We start from the raw sequence: 12,081 nt of genomic DNA, 5'->3' as shown, positions 1-12,081 counted from the left end.
TTTCTAAGAGTATTATTAAACAAAATACTTGAATGTTAAAATATCTTGGCCCAAGCTTCAAAAAATATTTTGTGTTTGCATAGAGAAGACTGGCAGTAGAAGCAATATTAGTGTTAAGTTTCTTCCATGTCTTCCAAAAAGGTATAATTCAGCATCTAAGTCATCCACAGCCAATCAATTTGAACACATCTTTGTAAGATTATTTTCATGCAACTTGTCTTAAATAATTGCACTAAATTTTAGTTAGACATACATTAAACAAGATTTGTGTTTAGCTAAATATTATATAAATTAATTAATTATAAACCTTAATAATTAAAATTACTTTGACCGCCTTCCAAGGTACTGCTGTTGTTTTTGTCATAGATTAAACTTAGTAGCAATGCAAGATGCCAACAAAATCTTTTTATAGGATTATCGTTATAATAAAGCATATAACATTACCATATCATAAAGCTAACATAGTGGAATTTACAAAAAAATCTAAGACCAGCATCTGAACTTTATTGTATTAAATGTTTTCCTCACACCAATTTCTCACGTAGAACGTTTGTTCAGTCTAGAGAAGCTTATTTTTATACAGAACGGAGCGCGTAAAATAGTTTATTGTTAAATGCAAATATAAATTTATTAAGCCGGAATTTTGAATAAAAAATAATCATTGCAAATACATATGATATCCTTTTATTTTAGTAACTTTTAAAAACACTACTTGTATCTTTTCCAAAATAATGGTATCTTATGTTCAAGATATTTTTTTTTGAAAAGGTTTAACTATTCCTTCTGAACAATAATCCATAAAGTCGATGAAGAGGTCAATAAATAATTTAGTTACCAAAAATAACATCGCCACCCAACTGCTATATAATGGCATTGTGTCTAGAAATAAGAGAGGAAAGAAAGATGCATAAGCCAAACGATGAGGGTTGTTAAAAAGCCAATTTGGTTTGATTTTTAAAAACGACCCGATTAAAATTTTAGCCAACTCGAGATTTGGCAAGAGCTCCAAACCTTTTCTACCATAATGAACAAAACTCCAGGCTTACATCCTAAATGGAAATAAATATCATAACTAGCTGAAAAATTAAATTCCAATAAATGACATCAAATTCTATGGTATATTTTACAGGATGGACTATCCCGGAAATTGGGAAATTATCTAAAACACTAACAAACACGTGATGTCTTGACAAATATGATTCTTATATCACTTTTATTTGACATTATTTTATTATAAGATTTTTTTAAAAAATAACTACAATCAACGAATCGAAATTACATCAGTTACTATTTTTATACAAACTTAATCTAAAGCACAACCGAAAATAGACGATGAAATATAAAATATCTTTAAATTACCAAATATAAATATGGACAAGTACATGAAATTACATATAATATACAACAATTTATATTTTAGTTTGCTTGATAAACATTATAGAAGGTTATTAATGAATTATCTCCATCTCCAGAAAACAAAATTGAGAGTTTTTTTATCTGAGGAATTATCTTCCATTTATCCAATAATATATGTTACGAACATCAATGATCGATAATCAAACTATTTGAATGTAACTATCAACATATAATGTATCCTATAATATTTCATTAAAAATCAACATTGTTAAAGTGTGACATCTATATTACGTATAAGAATTAATTCGTTTGCAAAATAGGCACAACTGAAAACATCATTTTTTATTTCTAGATCATAGTAATTTAGCAAAATATAGCATAAATTTTTATTACTCAATAAAAATAATTTTTTTTCAAAATGAATAGAAAAAATTCTCAAGAAGATATCTTCGGTGAAAAATATCTTAATTCAATCCCTAATAATGACAACCTTGAAGATTGTACATTATCTGATAGCATAGATAGAACCTTATTAACAGAGGAGTATATTTATATGAGAGACTTTCCAAATTGTTCCACTTTTTCTTCTAACAATAATTTCGGAATTAATGCTGAAAGTTCTCTAGAAGAGAAAGCGATTATAGAAGAGCTATTGAGTTTAGGTACTGAATTTACTAAAAACGATATTTACATGGCACAAGAAGATTCCAACGACAAAGACAACATCGACTGCCAAGATTTGATGGACTTAGTATTAACGTCGAAGTCGGAAATGTATCGACCTTCAACACAGAGTAATGATGAATATATTCCATTGCCAACATCGCAATGGGAATATGGCAAAAACGCTGCTGTTACTAAATCTCAGAAAGAGTTTTCTGGAACAAAAAATGGATCTACTAAATGTTCTACTAGCAAGGTTAAAGTTAGACCCAAAATTGTTAAGACGAAAATGGGTGAAACATCCTCGAAAATAAGAACCTATCCTTATAATTTAAGGCCTAGAAAGAAAATCGATTATATTAAATCTGAAAGAATCAGAGAACGAGGAGACACAAGGAAAAAATGTTGAAGGCTAAAATGAATGTTTGATTTTAAATTTATTTATTGATTGAATTGAAAATTATGTTTATGCAATCAAAATTACATTTATATGATATGTTCATAAAATTTAAATGCTTTTTTATAGCTTATAATTAAATAGATATAGATATTGTATATATATATATAGTAGTTAAAATTTTGAATCTATATTTCAAATAAAAACGAGAGTTATTTACGATTTATCCAGAGGGCAAAAAGTGACTTGCATGATATGAATCTAGTAAAAGTCAACAGCTACTCCCTCCTAATAAAGTTCCTCCACGGGGGATGGGAGTAAGTGTGGGATTGTTATTAAAATTGAAGGGGGAGTGGTTAGCTGATGATATCGTTATTCGAATAAAATTTAAAGGGTTAGGTGGCTTGGTAGTTTTGATTTTGGATCTCCCTTTTTTACTAATTATGTATGATTTTTTTTTTGATAATTTTTATAGAGAGTAAGAAGAGTAGGGAGATAGTCGGGTATAATATTGACATTGGCTAAGATAGTGTATTCCTAGCTACTTTATATTAAAAGATGGTTAAAGCAGAGAAGATACAGAAGAAGCAATTAGGAATGTTGTGTGTGAGTCGTACATTGTTAGTTACATTTTAATAAAAGTAACAAGAGTTAGTAACTTTTTGCATAATATTTCCGAGATAATCTGTAAAGATATATCTATAAGGAGAATGAATAAATTTTACGGGTAGCTGGCAGGCATCGTTAAATACCAATAAATAAAAGTATCTAAAAAATGGCTACTGATACATATCAATCAAATTTAATTGATAACCTATAAACAGTTATGATTCAAGGTTCAAATCGGTTTACAAACCTCTCTAAAAGGTTCAATTTATGCAAAAAGTTGTTACTGTTAAATTTCGGTAAATAATAACGGTTAATACCGGTTTGATATTTTCCTTCGGGTTGTTTTGGATTAGTGGAGTCTGAAAGAAAAAAAATATTTCGATTAAAAGTGTTATTATATTTTAAATTAATTCCTTTCCATTAACATAAATAGATATAAAGTTGACATTATTTAATAATAATAATGAAATAAATAAATAAATAATAAAATTTTGAAAGTTTCATTAACCTTTTTTTTATATGTATTATAATATAATCTCATCAGATATTTTTCATATTATTATAGTATTCTCTCTATTATTATTATTATTATTATTATTTAACGCAAGCTTCAAAATTCTCTTTTTTTTCCAATTGTAAAATGATGTGTGTGAAAAAAATCGTTGAGCTAATTTGAACAGATAAGACCTCTCTTAAATAAATACAATTCCATTATTAAATTCTGCCCTTTTTTTCCTTCTTTCTTATAATAACGTCTTTATAAATTTGTAGAATAATAATAGTTGTCAGAAATCATTCATAATAATTGGTAGAAACTAGAAAGACAGTTATATGAATTTATTTTTGATATTATGGTTTATTTAAATAAATTTTTTAAAAAAATGGGAAATATTTTATATATTATATTTTTTTGTTATTAATTCAAAACTATTAAGCTGATATACTCTATAATCCAACTCAGAATTCTCAGTATTGCTAATTGAATAAGGTCACCTACCTTTTATAATATTTTTTAAAATGTATGTAGTAAAATAATATATATTTCGTATTTTATTTTAAAATATTATCACACCACCAATATCACTGTGATATATTAAAATTGTTTGTCTTTGTTTTCATTGCATTTACAAGCTCTTATCAAATCCACATTTAAAAGCGGCTTAATAATAAGCTAATTAATGACGTCAGTTAAGATATTAATCCAAACCAGAGCTAAGGCATATCTAGGATTTTTATAAGGGAAGGATTTTGGGTAGATTTTGCCCCCAAAGTACATCCGATTACATTTTAGAATAAAAATAATTATTTTCATTTTACATTTTTTTGCCGAAAAACAAATTTTTTTAAAATTAAATCACATATTCTATCCATTTTTAGGAAAAAAGGCTGTGGGGGTATGGGATTGGGAATTTCCCGATCCCCTTCCCCATTAAGAAAATTTTAATTCCTACACCTAAAGATAAATTTAGGTACATTTGCGATCCGTTATGGTAAAAAAAAACAACTAATTTAAATTTAAAATATTGTTGTAAAATAAAATAAAAAATTTTTTTTTAAAAAAAAAGGAAAAATACGGTATAATACCTAATTTTTATCTTTATATTAATGAAAAATAAAATTAAGGATAAGGAAGTTTATATAGGATACCTGGAAGCTTTTAATTTTAAAAAGGAAAGAGATATATAATATATAAAAAAATTATTTTTTTAGAATCATCCTTTCTTGCAATGTATTTGTATAATAATAATAATATTATTACATCAAAAAAAAAAATTTCTTATCAAATGAAGATTGGTGAATAAATTATATTTATATTATAATATTTTTTAAAAAAAAGTATTTAAAGTATATCCTTATAATTTAAATTTTTTTCTAATTATATTTCTATTTAGTGAAAGAAAGAAAGAAAGAAAGAAAGAAAATATAATTTTTATATATAGATAGCCAATATTTTGTAAAAATTTTAAATGTTGCGAGTTTCTACATAGAACTTATCAGAACTTAATTAATTGGGGTAGTTTGAAAGAAAAATTTTTTTAAAAAAGTTTATATGAAGAAGAGAGATTTTTCATTTAAATTTTACCTAAAAATGACATCTTTAGTAATTTACATGCATAAAAAAATTAAATCAGAAATTTTTATTCTTAGAAACCCTGATCGAAATAAAGTGAATATTAGTATATGATATTTTTCGACTTGGTAGATAACGGCTTAATTTGCCTCAGATTCGAATTCATAGAAATTTATTTCATTGAAACAATATGAATATTACTTTTAGAGGGTTAAACTTTTTTTTTTATTGTTGAACTATGTAATAATATTATCGTAAATGGTATATTTATATAATAATTAAATATTTATTTTTTGTCTTAAAATTAATATTAAATTAAATACAACATTATTATAATAAATATAATATAAAAGACATTTTTATCACGCGAGACAGTCATCTAGAATTATTTTTCTAAGAAAAGTTTTGGCATAACTTGATATATAAATATATAGTAAATATTATATAATAATAAGAAAAGCATTTTGAACCTAATAATATATATGTTCTTAAAATACTATATGAATGTCGTTAAAAGATTCTTAAGGGGGCCATTTTATCTATAAAAAAACACAATCTGTTTATTAGTTCCTTATTGATTTTCTACTAAAAAAAACAAATTACTGGAATGGTGGATTATCTAATAAAAGCTCGCTCCCCTTTTTCCATTCGCTATTCTATTCTATAAAATGCGGAATATGAAAATATAAAATTAAAAGTTATTATTTTTTTATATTATATATATTATATTTTTTATATATATTACAAATTAGAAATCAAAAATTACAAAAATATCAAAAATTGGATTTGTAATAGTTTAATAATACACGTTAATTTAGATAATAAAATATATATACTTTGGTTTTTATTTAAAAAAATACTATTAAAAGGTGCTGATGCTTATATTATTATGTAATATGTATATAATATATTTACTATAATGATGGGTTTCATGAATAAAATGCATAAAATATAGAAACAAAGTCGGAAATGGAATGGGATCAAAAATTTAGGAAATGGAAGCAAAAATTCGGAAAAAAATTAAACTAAATGCGACAAGGGGACCAAAATGTTTTAAAAAAATGTTACAATCATACAAATACTTTTGTTACGTGATTGGATTGGGTTTAGAAAAAATATTATATATTTAAAAAATATATATATGCTATTATAATATTAGATTTGATCTACGATTTATCTATAAAAAATATAAGTTGTAATTGAATAAAAAAAATAAATTTTCAAAAGGTAAAATATTTTTTTAAAAAATTGTTTATTTTTAAGTGAGTTTTTTTTTTGCTTTAAAATGAATATTTTTTTCTTTTTGAAATAGGAAAAATTAATTTTTTGTTAAAAATTATATAATCCAACTATCTTTGCATTGATTAAAAAAAGTTGTTATAAACTTTGAGTATGAGGTATCTAATAAAAAGTAATGGTAATTAAAAAAAAATAATATAACTAGTTTGAGATTCCATTAAGATCATAAATTTGTCCTTGAAGAAGAGAAGAGGGGAGAGATTATTAAAATCAAAATTATAATACAAACTATTCGGCTTATACAATTTTATTTCTATTTATAAAATCAAAATAGCTATATATTTATATATAAATTGTTGCATTTTCTTAACGATAAAAAAAAATTTTTTTTTTGGTATATGGGACATTTCTTTAAACTTTAAACAGCTGGCAGGTTAAGTTTTTTAAAAATAAATTATGTAACCTCTTGTCCATTAGTCCTTCTTGAAGGCAAGTATAAATTTATGTAAATTCTTCATCGTTATTCCCATTTTTTGGTATATCGAACATTTCAGCAAAAAGTGGAGGCAAATTAAGTCTCTGCCATCTTTGCCTATACCAGACCACAGCATCATCGTGTTTTTTACCCAAAGTCTGTAGTTCAGGGATAGTGGCTACCATGTTAGCGAACAGGTGAGATTCGTTGCTATGGTTTCGACTCATTTGGAATTTCAAGGCATCCACCAGCTTCTCTCTGATTTCCGAAATCCTCTTAAAATCGTAACATCTACTATTACCATTAACATTGGAAGGAATGTTCTTTATAACGTTATTGGTGATAGATTGGGGTTCTCTCTTACCACTAGCCGAGGCAAGTAAGACAACGGCGGTGAATAAGCCTATCTCGGTGTCGTTACAATTGACGGCATTGAATGTAACGGAAAAACTGTGGATGGCGTTTATGAGGTCTTGATTATAAATTAGTGCCAATTGGTCTCTGTTGATGTATGTTCCGTCACCAAGATTAAGTGAGCAATCGACCGGGTTGAGCATACGGGCCATTCTCACCAACCAGATCTGAAAAAAACCTGCTTTGACCAAAACTAGCTGATCATCCTGCAACAAGTCTCCAAAACCGGGTATCCTCTTGGCAAACTCTACTACCCTCTGAATAGCAGGAGTTATAATGAGGGAGGCGTATTGTTCACACAGGTATATCTTCCAGGCTTCTGTTTGAGTGTTTATTCCGTTAATATTGTCGGATAAGGATGCCGATGAATTAATGGGTAAAAGTGGGTGTTGGGAGTTGTTAAGGATAAAAGAAGGGATAGAGGCCAAAGCCAGTTCAACGGGTTTTCTCCCGTTCCTGCCCGTAATACCGTCTGATCCGGGATTTTGATTCGGGGAGGAAAATATCTTTTCGTCAGTATAAGGACACGTGCAATGATGGGCTTGGGATATTGTTAATATGATGTCATATATCGCTATGTCCTTTATGCTAGCCGCAGCAGCTGCTGAATTATGACCCGATACTTCTCCGTTGGACTTTTCGCTTCCAGATTTATCATTATTAATGTTATTATTAATTCTGTCGGAACTGTTATTGTTATTAATATGATTATTACTCGATTGCTGTAACGCGGGAGAACTCATTCGGTAATCTATCATGTGTTGATTAGGGTTGTTGTTATTGATAGGTAGCTTGGTGCCTACAATGGGCGAAGTAGACACTCCATTACTATTTTCTTGGTAGTTCATCAAATTATCGTGAATATTACTGTTCAACTGAGCGTTATGTTCAAAATTAGAGTCCTGAATCTGCTGTTGGGCCAAATGCTGCTGATTCATTCGTCTTATCTCCTCTTCGGCCTTTTCGCGGCATCGCTTAGGAACGCGCCCATACCTCACTGCGTCGCGTGACATACCGACTGCTAGACATTTCTTGAATCTACAGTATTGGCACCGATTTCTATTCAACCGCACTATCGAGCACTTGCCTTCCCTCAAACATCTGTACTCTATCTGTTTCTGTATACTGCGTCTGAAAAATCCTTTGCAACCTTCGCATGAGGTCACACCATAATGATATCCTGATGCCCTATCACCGCAAACCTTGCATGGAACAAAGGGCTGCTTAGGACTATTCGAATCAGCTGCCGTCACCAAATGTCGTTCCAACATAGTAGAAGGGGTAACTAAAGGGCCATCCAATAAGTCATGTTCTTGATTGATATTGTTGTTGTGCTGTTGCAGAAAATTAGGTTGATTCAGAGAGTTAGAGGATTCGTAAGGGGATTTGCCGTACATGTACAAATGATGCATAGTGGAAGGTACGTTATTCATTGTCAGGCCACCATTATTGTCCATTTTATTGATAGCGGGTGAATTGTTGGAAGAATTAGTCATATGGGAGTGGGTCGATGTAAAGGAAAAGTATGTCATGCCCGTGAAATTCTTATTATCCGAAACAGAATTAATTTTTTGAGATTTGGCGCTGGTAGCCGAATTATTATGAGCTTTTCCTTTTTCGTTGCCTTTGGTGATATCATGATTTTTGGTCGTTTTTTTGTCGAAAACGTTGGTATCTGGAAACAAATAATTGGGCTGAGAGGAGTTTAAAAGTTTGGAAGAAATTTTATTATCGCCATTATTTTCGCGCAGTGGATTATTGTCGAATTTAGGCTGAGATTCTCTGTTAGAGATTTCGGAATTATTTAGAGAATTTTTGCCCCCTTCTATTTTGGATTCCTCATTCAGATTAGCATCGTTAAAACCACTAATCAAATTGTTACTCATATCACCATTTATGGTCGTAAAATAGTTGACGCCGTTGGAAGTCAGAGGATTAACATCGTTGAAAAAAGGCTCTAATATGTGACTATCGATAGAATCCTTAATGGTGCTGTGATCATCGTTTCGATTATCGAGTTTATTGTTATTGATATTGTTATTATTAAAAGGTACGAACGCTTGGTCGTTGTTCATGAGACTAAAATTATTTTGTTGATGATCGGGAAATCTTTCGTAGTTTAAAAATGTCTCATTGTAATCGAAAGTCGAGGGTAACATGTTAGAATCCGACACAATAATGGGGTAGGAAGGTTGCCTAGAAGGATTAATCGATTTGAGTTTCTTATTAAGCTTGTTATTTAGGGAGGATATAGCTGCCGAGTTATCGATGTCAGACTTGTGAGATAGATTGTAACCGTTTATAAGGCTATTGTGGTGTTGTTCTTGTTCGAGTCCATTCCCATTAACGTTGTCGCCAGAAGACTTGATCATGCCAGCGAAGGAATCCATATAATTTTGAAAAACGTTTCCTCCTCTTATACCATTATTGTTAATATTTAGTCCATTAAGATTTGTATGGTTGTTGCCACTATGTCCATTAGGTTCGGCCAAGATTACTTCGGAATCTTGGAAGGTATCTTGGGCATTCCCGCACAGAACATTTATATTGAGAATCATATCGTCTCCCTCTGCCATTCCCACTTGGTTCATATCGGCTAAACTGTTCATATCCTTCATATCTTGGTAATCCATTAGGCTTGCTTCCCTACTTTCGATTAAACCGTAGGTATTATTATTGATATTAATATGATTTTGCCGGCTCTCACCGTAATTGCAATTGGTGACCTTGGTTATGATATGGTTATTGCTGATTATAATTTTATCATTGCACTCGCCTCCTATCATAAGATTTTTGCATTGATCTCCCATCGGAAGGGGGGCAATTTAATTGATATAGCTAGTAAAAGGGCTAGACAATCTGAATCCCGATTAGATTTTTAATGAATGCCCATTGCGAAAGCCATCTTAATATGAAGGCGGAAAGTCGTTCCTATAAATGCAACGTGTTTTTTGAAAATAATTATATATTATGCGCATAATTCGTAAATTTAAGCTTTCGTATAACGTTTAAAGAAAAATAACTATATTTTCAAATAAGAGTCATAGTTCAAATATTTCATTTTACACACACACACACTGCGCGTTCATATCTCAAAATAAGCTTAATATATAAAAAATAAAATGTGATATTCAATTAGATAATATATGATGACAATTATAAAAGTATATATATATCATTTTTTTTTCATTTTTTGAAATGCTACCTTTAATTCCTCCCCTCACTTTTTTGTTTCAAAAAAAAAATTTAATATTATATAAATATTGAATTATTTTTTTCTTATCTTTCAAAGGCATTTATAAATTACAATAATATAACTATATACCATATAAAAGTATTATTATTTGGTACTAAATTTATATAAATTTCTATCCAAATTTTGTGGGATGCTTTAACTTTATATAAATGTGATAGGTAGTCTTTGTTAAACGGCTAACTCAATATTTTATTAGGCAAAATATTATGCAAGCCTTGTGACTTTGCTCATAGGTGGCACAAAGGGTTGAACATCTGTTAACGAAATCTCGAGGCTTAGATAAATATAGTTCTGGCTATAATATTGAGTTAGCTGTTAGTGATAAGTATAATCAAAATAAAAGGGGGGTTTTAAACCTGAAATCATCACGTGACTATTCCAAATCCTCTGCATTTAAAAAAAATCCTATTTTTGCCTTCAAATAATTTTTTGCCATTAAACTTTTGAATTATATTACTCTTAAATTTATTATATTGTAAGCAAATTTGGCTGAAATTTATATGGTTGGCTCACAACACTTTGCCCTGCATTGAGAGTTAACACGAATTCGCGGCGGAATATATAAAAACTGAATTGTAAAATGATTATATTTATACATCATATTTTGTATTACTTAGCCGCGATTCGCGTTAACTGGCGAAGAACGTAGAGGGTCACACACGCTGGAATGAATTTCCGGGTAAAATAATTTTTATTCCAAAAATAGGATTTATACCGAGAAATTACGAATCTTTCCGCCAGTTACCACATAATTATTAATTTTAGATTCCATTTTCGAATATTCTCTTTTGAAGTTTATTTATTTTTTAAATCAATTTCCCTTTCCACCCCTCTGTATTCGTTATAGGTCGCATTGTTAAATCTATTGTGATTTTGAATAATATTTTCTAAATCATAAAATATATAATTTTGTTTTTCTTTCAAACATGAGCTGGGTTTTAGCGCAGTTAAACTTTTCGATTTGAATCCGAATTTTTTAAAAAACGTCTAACTCAATATTTTAGCCATAAAAATATTGCCTGAACAACGAGAGTACGCTTATAGATGTCCAAACCTTTGTGCCATCTATGACTAAAATCTTTAGGCTTGCGTAATTTTTTTTCTGGATTTAAATTTTGAGTTAACAGTTTTTAAAACGGCTCAAATCGAGCAGTTTAACAAGACTAGCTGGCTTCAACTTAATTTTAACTTTTTACGTTATGATTTAGGAATTTCAACTTCAACTATACTTATTTTTCATAGAAAAGATAGAGAAAATATGATGGAATTTGGTAAATAAACCTTGATTTTATAAGGTGTGGTTAAATTATATTTCATTTGTTTTAACCCTGGTCCAACCGTATACATTTTGTAAAAAATAATATAGAGGCATATTGCTATTGATACCTGATGTGCGCTAGGGTTAGGGATGTTATAAAAATAAAACAATAACCTTTCGCTTTTTTATCACTGGATAGTGTTCTTTTATAGGAGATGGCTAGGGTAGGTTAGATTAGTGAGTTAGATTTCACCTAAACACAGGGCATAATTTAAGATAGGGCAGTTAACCCTCAATACATAAGCCAATAAACCTCAGACTCCATTAAGGGGAATTTATCTAT

The 12,081-nt window shown here is 29.2% G+C and overlaps 2 protein-coding genes across 2 annotated transcripts; both read right to left on the bottom strand.

Moving 5' to 3' along the window:
- Nucleotides 1-6,836: 6,836 nt before the first annotated feature.
- LOC135928548 (ecdysone-induced protein 78C-like) lies at nt 6,837-8,739 on the bottom strand. The gene has a single exon (XM_065465004.1). The coding sequence runs from the start codon at nt 8,718-8,720 to the stop codon at nt 6,837-6,839; it is 1,884 nt and encodes a 627-aa protein (XP_065321076.1). The 5' UTR covers nt 8,721-8,739.
- A 13-nt stretch (nt 8,740-8,752) lies between these two features.
- Nucleotides 8,753-10,034, bottom strand: LOC135928547 (putative uncharacterized protein DDB_G0289263). Its single transcript, XM_065465003.1, has 2 exons — nt 8,892-10,034; nt 8,753-8,848 (listed from the first exon to the last, which is right to left on the bottom strand). The coding sequence occupies exons 1-2, from the start codon at nt 10,032-10,034 to the stop codon at nt 8,753-8,755; spliced, it is 1,239 nt and encodes a 412-aa protein (XP_065321075.1).
- Between the last annotated feature and the right edge of the window lie 2,047 nt (nt 10,035-12,081).

Source organism: Gordionus sp. m RMFG-2023, chromosome 4 (assembly GCF_954871325.1).
Source record: "Gordionus sp. m RMFG-2023 chromosome 4, tfGorSpeb1-WG-v2, whole genome shotgun sequence".
Classification (NCBI taxonomy): Eukaryota; Metazoa; Nematomorpha; class Gordioida; order Chordodea; family Parachordodidae; genus Gordionus; species Gordionus sp. m RMFG-2023.
This window is presented reverse-complemented; position numbering and strand designations above follow the sequence as displayed.